Source organism: Trachemys scripta, chromosome 8 (assembly GCF_013100865.1).
Source record: "Trachemys scripta elegans isolate TJP31775 chromosome 8, CAS_Tse_1.0, whole genome shotgun sequence".
Lineage (NCBI taxonomy): Eukaryota > Metazoa > Chordata > Testudines > Emydidae > Trachemys > Trachemys scripta.
The window spans coordinates 105465623-105476566 of record NC_048305.1 but is presented as its reverse complement, the minus strand read 5'-3'; the positions used below and the strand labels follow the sequence as shown (position 1 = coordinate 105476566).

The window sequence follows — 10944 nt, the reverse complement described above, 5'->3', positions numbered from 1 at the left end:
ACTCTCACCGAAATCAATGGGAGTTAGATGCTTTTAAATACCTTTGAGGATCTAGGCCCTTGTCTCATTTAGTCTCTCTACAATACCATACGTGCTTCTGGTTTTCTATCCTTTTGCAACATCAGTCACTGTCTGCCAAAGAACAAGGTGGGCTGCTGATGCTGTGGGGCAGTCAGTTTCTAGGCGCTGAGCAGCATAAGACACTTTGGGAAGAGACAACGGATAAGTAGCCTGGATGCCAAGATTGCCCTGCATAGGATGCATGTGTGAGGCCTTTTTTTTTTTCCTGGTACCACTGCATGTAACTCCGCACTTTATAAAGGTGCTATATGAAACCAAATGTTTATTTCATAACTAGGAACTGTGAACACTTTAATGAGCTTGTGGGATAATCAGTTTTTCCACTTTTGTCCTTTTGACCACAAGAATAATCATTTTGTTTTATTTTTATTTTGAAAGCAAGTTGGGAAACAGTTTACAAAACTGACCAAGAAAAAAAATTATGAAAATATTTAACTAGATTCATCTTTGGTTACTTCTTATTGCAGTTCCAATAAAACATACACCATTTCCATAGTTCAAAAAACATCAAAGTCAGAAGATCAATCAACATAAAAACAAGATTTGCTTTCTTTACATATTCATAAATATCCACAATATTAGAAAAAACTTGTTTTGCAAAGATTTTTTTCTGGCAGTGTTAACTTACTATTGTACACAGGCTACAAACTTCTTCCTAAGCCTTTAATTACAAGTTTAGCTATTTACAGACTGCAAAATATTAAGACATAAAACTCCTTCATAAATATGAAAATAGATCATCTTGCAAAGATCTTTAAACTTATTTAATCAAATATCCACCTGCCCAAAAAGGTTATTTGTTTTTGCATAGAAATGTAGTGACATGCAGTATAACAATAGCATTAAGTGCAAACAGGAATTATTCAAGTGTCTTTAGTTGTACTGGCAAGAAACGTTCTGTACAGCAACACCTTTCAACAAAGTAGAATAAACCCATTGTAGCCCTTTGCCCTGCGTCTGCTTCTTTTCAGGGGCAGCAATTTACCACATGTGCTCTCTTACTTGTATGTCACCAATCAGCAACAACTACAAAATAGCTTATAACAGACATTTAAATGAATCCAACATAGAAAGAGCTGAAGTGAATTTAGGTGAGATTTCTTCAGGAGACGTAGCAGTGTCTAGAAATAGTTTAAAAAGCCAGAATTGCGTCCATTAGAAAGTCAAAAACATGATAAAATTCAGTCGGAACAAAACAACTTTTAATCGCATTACTGTGAAATGAGTGGTTTGCCTGAACTCATTTTTAGCAGTTTGTATTAATGGTCATCAATAGCTGGGAGAAGCTGCCTCACAGTATGGGCTACTAACTACACCGGGTAGGACAACAGCATCTGTGGAGGGACAAGCGACCAAGCTCCATCTAACCAATCTAGTCTAGCCTGGCTCTGCGTGGCCAGATGGTCAGTTTACGGTTAGTGTTAACCAAATCAGACCGCAGAAAGTCTTGGTTTTCCGAGACTTACCAATTGAAAAACCAGACTTACATACATGTGCCACTCCCACCACATAACCTGGTACTTGGGAAAGACGTCATGCGAACAGTCCTTCACCATTCCTTGGCATTTCCATCTCTGTGACCCATCTCCAACTCGGCACCACGGGCTGGAAACGACAGGGCCGTGCCCTACACAACGCAGCTGGCTTTCTGTTTAAACAATGGAATACTCCGCCGGCCCCCCACCCCCCAAAAATTATTTTAGCCATGGTGTTTATGAAACGGCTGGGGAACACAGATTTTAAAAGATACTGAAGCAAGGAAACAATTCACCCAGGGCAGGAGAGGTCAGTCGGACTGGAGCCATGGATGTCCCCCATGCCTGTCACCACAAGAGCTTCACAGTCAGGCTTAACAGAAGAGGTGAAAGCAGAACTTCCAGTGCAACAGGCATCCCCAGTGACATGCTGCTGCAGCAGCATCATCGTTTTAAGATCTCCAAACAAACAAGGAGGCGCAGTTCTTTACTCAGTCTTTGCAGTGGGAGTGAAGGCAGAAGTAGGATGCGGGTTAGATTCCCTGCAGCCCAGTGATGCTTCCAGATAGAAACACTTCTTGTTATTGCTCATTTGCCTGAAGTCACAATCCTAACCCTGCCTGGTGACAAAATAGCAGCTGGTGAGGATGGTTTCCTTTGCCAAAGGCTACACTTGTAAAACAAGCAGCAGCTGGATGATTGTTACTTTGATTAGCTTGATAGTTTCTCAGCCTTGAACAGAAACTGCATGTACGTGGGTAGCACCTGCCAGCCAAGAAGCTCTATACTCTGTAGCCTCCCAACCACCCCGAGAGGATACACAAGACAGAAAAACTACCAGAGAAGGAAAGAAAGGATTGCTCTAGAAATCAGCACCTTTGTGACAGAGGGGGAGTGCAGGAGCAAAGAAGGGTTAGACAATCTCATTTTTTTCTTTCAAGCTACCAAGACCTGTCCCATTGGCAAGACCTGTGCTAAGGAATTCCAGGAGGCCCAGGGATTCCTATTTAATTCTTCACAGTCAATGGGAAGGGGCAATGCAGCTGGCCACTTTCACGCAAGCACTTAGAGAGAGGAAATCTTAAGTAATCCATGGCCCAGGAGACAATTTACCACCCCACAAACCCAGGTTGCGTCCCTCGTTCTCAAACAACCTTCCTAGCTGGTCTCTAAAAACCCCTTCTTCCTCATCCTCTATTTCTCTGGGGTGAGACAAGCAGAGGAATAACCTCATTTCCATCAAGGGACACTGTTGCTTTATATTTCCTCTCCCATCATCAGCGCTGAGTCCTCCCAAGGCTGCAGCGCTGAAACACGAGTTTCCAAGTTAGTACTTGGGGAGAAATTCACTCCAGTACCAGGGGCCATTAAGCGATACAGAGGGGCTGTTGTGAATGTCAGTCTTACAGAGAAGCTGCTATGCGGCCCGGTGAGAACCAGGAATGCTAATGCAGACAAAACCCCACACATTCTTATCTGGGGAAGTGCAGGTGAAAGGACCATATAGGAAGCTGTGCAAATATAACCACTGGACAAGCTTTCCATGTATATCTACCGCACGGCTAGCACCTGACTCTCAGACCCACACAAATGCAGTGGCTGGCTTTAAACACACTATTGTTTCTTTCAAATTTACGTTCTGGTGGAAAAAGAAAACTGCACTCGGACGGTTGCTGAAGGCAGAAGCAAATGGAGATACACGTGCCCGTTATTTTCTTTTTGCCAAAGCAATACAGAACATGGAATTTAGGGGGAGAAATTGATTTTCTTCAGTGTCTCTAACAAGCCGAGGGCCTTTCTCGTGAGTCTGTCCTAATCCCCTTCTCAGGGAAAGGTTTCTTTAGATTTGCATGCACACAGCTGAAAGCTTTGCTGTCAACTTCCATCGCACTGTGGGTTTTTATTCTCTGACAAACTTATTAAGCAAGCTGCTTGCTGTAAATAGGGACAGACTGTTATTGCAGTGGCAACGGCCCCACATGAGGAGGAATGGGATGTCTCACAGGACTGGACAAGGATAACAGCACCCTTTGGTCTCTGGGGCACTGATTCAAGCCTGGCCACGGTCAGTAGTGAGTTGTTCCCAGAATGCTGTTTGGTGGGTGGATGTGGAAAGAGTTCATGGTGTCAATTCAGTTCCTCATGGACAAATGTCCACAACACACAGCTTTTATTTATGGTTTCACAAGAGGCCAGTGAATGAATGTGCCTGAGCTACCCCTCTTTCAACCCAACAGTAATCTCCCTCGGTGGCAGGTTAGATACACAGACGGCTGCGTGTATGGGGGAAAACCTAAAGTGTTGTGTCCTGTGCTGTATCTGTAGGGATGCACCCGGGTCTGCAGTCTCCAAGGCTGTCAAGCCAGCCTGTTTCACTGGGACTAACAGATCACTGTATCAGAAACTGAATCCCAGGGAACAAGAAGCATACAAGAGAATGGTTTCCTCCTGTTACTCAGCAGGTACGTGGGCGTGCTGCTAAGTGTTCAGACGGCTACAGGCAGAAGATTTGTGTTTTCCTTGCTTTTGAAATCAGTTTGTTCCAGAGTGTGGTGTGAGCCTGCAGATCCTGTTAGAGATCTGAAGGCATCTGTATCTGCCTGGCACTGTCCAAGAGAGAGCCTATCAGACAAGGCTCCCAACTGAATTCACATGCACCAGGTAGACAGAGTGCTCAAGTGAAAGATGCAGGGCTGGGGTTCAAATCACTTGCACACTACCAAGCTCCTGCTGCATACCGCCCTGCAATGATTATGGGACCCCAGGTGGGCATCCTGCCCAATGCTGGTTGCAGTAGTTGCCTCTTGTAGTGAGCTAAGGGACGATGTACACATTTACAAATAAAATAAAAAAATACTGTCTCTTCAGATGCGCTTTGCAGCCTCCTGTTTGATGGCCGGTTTCTATGATCCACTGAAATATCCAAGACTTAGCACTACCAGAAAAAGTTAAAAACTAAGTGAATGGGGACCGTGTGTTCCCACAAGAATGTATCTGGGTTTTAAGCCCTCTCCTTAAATGTCACATTTTGACTGTGTGCTGCCAGACGCTGACATATTAGGAGGTGCCAGTGAAAGTGGGGCAGAGCTGTCCATATCCAGGACTTCAAATGACAACGTGTCTCTGCCAAGCTCCACAGAGGGGTTAACACTGAATGGAGGCTTGGAAGCCTCTGGCAGCAAGTTCTTGCGGATCTCATCTTCCACCTCCATGTCTTCAGAGGAGGCACAGCTCGCAAACACTCTCAAGGAGCTGCCATCCTCAGAGCTGACCGAATTCTGGGCTGAGCTCCTCTTGTATCTTAGGGACTCGGGCTGAGCCTGCACTAGCAGCTGGTTATATCCTGGATCCTCTCTGGTGTTCTTCACAGGACAGAATCCATTTTCCTCCTGGGACTCTGGCCCATCTGAGTAGTCCATGTCCTCCTCCTGCTCTGGCACCGAAGGAGAGTCCTGCCTGTGAGATCTGACCTGAAAGGGAGGGATTTCTGATACTCCATACTTACTGCTGCTCAGGAGTTTTTGCCGCATCTCAGCCCCCAGCTGGGTCGAGTCGCACCTACTGACCGTTGAAGACAGACCCCCAAAAGGGACATAATCTTTATGCAGAAGTTCGGGAGAGACTGGGAGAGATCTGCACCGCCTCCCAGGGGAGAAGGAAAATTCCTGCCAGTCCGTGCTATAAGCCTGCCTGGACAGGAGCTGGCTAGCCTTCAGGCAGTCCTCTGCCTCTGGGGAGTGCAAGTCAAACACAAGGGAGATCACAGACTTGCTTGGCATGTCAAAGAATTTGATCTTCCCCCCCTTCAGATCTTCCCTGGCATTGAAGGGGTTGACTTTCCGTGCTGCCCCCTTGCTTGGTGTGTAGTAGGGGTCCTGTACATTGATCTTCCGGGAAGGCTTGCGGGAGAAGATATCCGACTGACTGCGTGACAGCAAGATATTGCGGCGTGGGCGGGGTGACTTCGGCGGGATCTTGTCATCCAGTGAACTCAATCGCTTTATTCCTTGTCCTTTTTCAATCAGCCCTGGATAGGAGAAGAGAAACACCTTTAGCTTTGTGGCCAGGCATGCTGGTGGCCTGGCTCACTCCAGCTGGGTCACAACCTTACAAGGAAGGGGGAGATTCCTGACTTATAAATGATGCTCTCTTACAGGGAGCATCCTCCACAAACACACGCTCTTGGGTTAACTGTGAGTTCCTGCATGGGATCCCTGTGGGAAGGAAGGTTGGAAAGTTTTGTTCCCGTCATTCCTAAGTGCAGCGCATGCTGAATGCAGAGCGATACACATCTAGCATCCTAAAATGGAGCCGTATCCTTTTGCGACTTTTTTTTTAATTTAAAAAGGACAATTGAAAGAATCATTTAAAAGTATTGCTTCCCTGTGCTACTAACCTCTTAAATTATTCAAACTGAAGTAATTCTGAAGTTAGAATTTGCTTTTCACCATTGGTGCAGTTTTACTTTCTTCATTTCACTCAGACTGGTCAGTTTAACTATTATTTAATGGTCAAATCTGTCCACACTAGGAGCAATGCTAGTTTTGGTTTTACAATACAGCAGGGAAGTGAAAACCCAAAGGAGATGATCGTTTTACAAACTTTGATATGAATGATTATACAAACCCTACATTCTGAGTGGTGCGTCAAGTCCCATGTCAGTAAATTGACAGGCCAATGGACAGATCTTTTGAAGGGAATAGTTAGTAGCCGTTTTCTTTTTCTAGCCTCTTTTGTGTCCCATATACTAGCAGAACTAACTCAAGTGCAGGATCTGTTGAGGAAACTTACCATTAAAAAAAAGCTAGAGCACAAAACACTAACACAAAAACGCTGAGAGTGAGGTTTTCACTAAAAGCTTAAGACACCCCCGTGCTGTGAAAGGTGAAGGCAAAAAAATCAATACTTCCCTCTGGAAGTGGAGAGATTAAATTCCATATGAGCCTTCACACAGTACATTATCCAGTGCAGAAACTAGGGAGACAGCAGTTTGACTTTGTAACAAGAGGTTATAAACACTGTTTAAATCCATGTAATAAAAGCTGCATCGTTAGAACAGGATGGAAAAAGATATTCATAATTATTCAGGAGGAAATTTTTTAAAAGGCTCTCCTGAGAGTTAGCACCTAACTACTACTGACTTTCAATTGGGGCTTGGTGCCTCTGGAAGTCCCCCTCAGCTACCACAGGGCAATGCTGACTGATTAGATGGGAAGTGAAATATTTTCTTCTCAGGATTTTTGTTTGCGGGATAGATGCATATAGATACCTACTTTTCCTTCAGACCCTGTTACAGTTTAGATTGTGCTCTGAAGGACATGACTGGCCCAGAGTGAAAGAGGTCAGTTAAAGAATACTGTGTAAGAGCTCCCTATCACTATGGGAACCTGAGAGCTGCTGGGGATGGAGGGAGTAAGAAGGGGAGCTTCCCATGGCACATGCTTTCCCCCTAGCCAGCACCCCATTGGTACACACCCTCTTTGGTTTGCAATGTAGAACTTTTTGATTTTTAAAAGTGAACTATTGGGTTTCAACCCCAAAAGCCAACTCTATAAAAGCTGCAAACTAGTCAGACTTCTCACTATCCTGCAACAATAGCTCCTATCCCTCCGCACACTAGGTGGCACTAAGGTGCTGCACAGGAAGGCACTCCAGGCCACCAAACATTCCACCGCTGGGTTTCGGTTTTAGTTTTTTCTCCAGAGCTCACAGCATTTCTGGGCAAGAGATAAAAATCTTGTATCTACTGTGCCCTTTATCCTGAAGGATCCCAAAGCACTGCACAAATGCTACATATACATACACCAGAGAACTATATTTATATCAGGGTGTGGTGGAGATAAACCATGTGCCACACTGACAGGACATGAAAAATTGCATTTATCATGCACCACTGTCTACCTCCAAATCCAATTCTACCAGGATTCATTTTGCCAGCCCAAACCCCTCAGCAACTTGTGAGGCCCTGGAATCCCCTCACTGCTTTACAACACTTATTTGTAGCTCTAGCTACTTGCACGATTTGAGCGCTTAAATCTGCAACAGTAGGAGTTACAGCTTTTTGACTGGTTATAGAGGTCTCTAAAAATGTCCTTTCCCTCAGAGGCCTGTGTACAGTTTGACCCGTGGTACTAAGGCATCCGGCTTTACAGAAGGAAGGAAACGTACAAGAAGGGCCAATAACTTTGGTCTGAAGTTGTTCTCTATAAAACAGGGCCTGCAAGGAATGTGTGGTACTGTGGCAGGAGATAGAGAGGTCATTGTGATTAAGAGTGCCTGTCAGGGGTAGCCTCTTCCTCTACATGGGCCATGTCAGCACTTCGTTGTCAGGTGCTTGTAATACCCGAGCAACAGACAGACATTGTTGGTCTAGGTAGACTATCCGTCCGTCTCAGAGCAGGAGCGCCTGTATTCCCTTTATGATCAGATACTGAAGCAAGGTTTTTCCAGCACACTGCGCAAGATGGAGCTCATTAAAGGAACTGGGAGAAAATAAAAAAGTCTTAAATCTTACTTCTGTTTTTACATTTTTTGCAGAAAGTGGGTAGAAGGAACTGTCCCTTGTGACATGAAGCACTTTATCTTCACTACAGTCATCTCTAACAGCCATTGCAGAAATGCACCCCCCTCACTCACACCTTTGGAAATCGAGATCGGTTTTCTCTCTGGGCCATCCAGATTCGGCAACTTCCTCTCTCTTTCAGACTCCTCATTTCTCAGGCGGTTTAAAATCTCCTCCAGTGTTTTGACGATGTCGGCAAATGAAGGACGTAATTTTGGGTCCATCTGTGAATGTATGCAAAAGCCAAATAAATCAAGTAGTCTCCGCCAAGCCATCCTCTCTACAGAGCTGTGTAGATGAAGGGACAATTTTCAGGAATTTAGTAAATTCAGATTATTTGGTGGGGGCTGTTAGGAAGTGGAACATAATTCCATGCCCAGTGCAAACTTCGTGACAGTAAGTGGGGGTAAAACAGCAAGTACGTATCACAGCCTATGTCCATTAGTAAATCTAAGCCTAGCTGTACGGAAGACTTCACAATTAACTGTCAAGCCTCAGGCTTCTTATGTAGTGGACATGGTCTGGAGCCTAAACAAACTCCTTAAGGGGGAGTGCAATGTTCCTATTTGTATGGGGGAGTTCATAGTGCCAGGATCTCATTTCTGGATCCCAGTAACTTCTGAAGGATTACATATCCATCCAGTTTCAAAGGATGCCAGGATCAGTGCAAATTATACTCAGAGCTGTTTGTTCCTGCGTAGGCATGTCACTATTTTAAAAAAGTTTTTAATTTTTTTCTTGAACTACTAGCAGCCGTTATGAAACGCCGCCCGGACAGCCTAGCTGATTAGACAAGAATCCGACACCTTTAAATATTATTGCTTTCCACTTTGCCCTTGTTCGTTTCCACATAGTGCCCAGTATGTTGGTCCTGGATCTCTACTACAGAATTCCTGCAGCAGACAAGAAGCGAGAGACTGTATATAGGTAGATAAAGCCAATACACTGTGAAAAGCATCTTACAGGACCACCACTGAGTCAGCGAACATCTGTTGCCTAGTGGAAATAGGTCTCTAGGTAAAGGTTAAAACGAGCTTAATGGGAAACCATGGTGACCCTTTCAAGTGGCTACTCAAGACGGGGATTGCCTACTAGATCCTGGGCCTTAGCACAGGTTGTGTGTTAAGCTGCTCTACGTAAAACGGTTTAATTCTGCAGATAAAAATTAACTTAAATGCAAAGCTAGAAACACAAGGAAGACCATCAGCTAGAGGCAAACAGAGAAGAAATTCCCGACTCCAAAATCAGAGTCCTTGCAGTACAGATCGCCTCAGACCGATCCCACCCGCAACACAATGCTCAGGAGGCAGCAATGCTTTGTACAAGGCTTCCAAAGGTTTCCCTGAAATTGCCCTGCAGTTCCTAGGAGATGGAATCGACTGACGAAAACTAAAACCACTGGCCATGGCTGCAATTCTATGGTGGAGAATTCAGACATACAACAATAAAGAATACATGACCAAATCCTCAGCCCCCATTTAAATGGCACAAAAGGGCAGCTGGGTATTTCTGACATAGGAGACTATCTGGGTGGCGTAAAGCCAGCATAGCCAGCTCTAATCTCTCTCCATGCAACAGAGAGTGGGAAGGGGTGGCGCCAGAACACACTGCTTTGGCAATCCTTATCCATGTAATGGACCCCGGGGACCACTGCAAGCTGTAAGAAATTAGAACGGCTCTTAGGCCAGGATCTGTGAGGGGTAGAGAAAGGTAGCTTAGAGACACCTTTGCCTCTTCCCTCCTCAGCTACTCCAAATCTGCTCTGGTGCAGCGGAGAATTCAGCCCTCAAGACCATAGATCCCACAGCCCACCTTATACCCACAGGACTTTTGGAATGAACATACATGGTTTCATCTGTAAGTTTGCATGCCGTGAGACTTATAGCTGCAGTGGGGACTTCGATTTTGGATTTCCTGGCTTGGCCATGTTTAAATTCAACCATAACAGTGAATTACAGAAGGTTTTTTTATGCACTGAACTTGTATTTCTGTTTTTACTGCTCTCCCTAGGCAGCCTTAAACGTTGTCACTTGCTGCAGGAAACACCAGGTCTCTGCATATTTATGGTGCAGCTAATTATGCTGAGCCACACAGTTTCCATTACTGTTTGCTGACTTGTGAAATAATAAGAACATGACATATGATTGCTTCCACCCTCCGCGCAGACCTTGAGGTATACAAGCAAGATTGCTTACTAGCAAAGCACAAAGAGCGTGTAAAGATTCAAGGAAACCTTATCTGGGTTCCTTTTCGCCATGTGTATTTGTTGAATGAATTACAATATGTCCTACAGTGAAAGGAATTTTGTTAATGGTTAAATCTGTGGGGTAATTGTTTCAATTTATTTCCTGGTGCTGCTTTTGGGCCCACAGTCACACGCCAAGAAGGAACGTTTAATTGGGAAGCGCATTTGGTGCGAGTCGATGAGTAACAATTCTCCTTCTGTAAATAAACCTAAGCCTTATATGAGAATATAAAAATCATTTACCCTCTCAGAGAAAAGCATCTAGTGCTGGGAAGCGGCTTTCAATCATGCCCCAGGGTCTAACCGACTAAGCCTGGCCCTGGGAACGCTCACATTTTAACCCTAGCTCGAATAAAGCTATTTAGCACTCACTAGATAGAATACTTCAAATGTTCAAAGCACTTAATAAACATTCATCGATCCTCACAACACCCCAGCGAAGTGTTCTCTTCACTGAATTAATGGGGAAATCAAGGCAGAGCGGTGCAGTGACTTCCCCGTGGTCATAGGGAAAAGTCACTAGCAGCATCAAGAACAGAACCTGGGTGTTCCTGACTCCCTTCCCCCCATTCCTCTAGACC

The 10944-nt window shown here is 44.8% G+C and overlaps 1 protein-coding gene across 2 annotated transcripts in view; it reads right to left on the bottom strand.

Annotated features, from left to right (window-relative positions):
* Nucleotides 1–410: 410 nt before the first annotated feature.
* Nucleotides 411–10944, bottom strand: part of TESK2 (testis associated actin remodelling kinase 2) — a 115131-nt gene continuing 104597 nt past the window's right edge. For both annotated transcript variants that reach the window (XM_034778167.1, XM_034778168.1), the window contains 2 exons: nucleotides 8195–8342; nucleotides 411–5583 (listed from right to left, as the gene is read on the bottom strand). In XM_034778167.1, coding sequence (XP_034634058.1) covers nucleotides 4571–5583; nucleotides 8195–8342 — 1161 coding nt within the window. In that variant the 3' untranslated portion in view covers nucleotides 411–4570. The remainder of the gene's footprint in view (nucleotides 5584–8194; nucleotides 8343–10944) is intronic.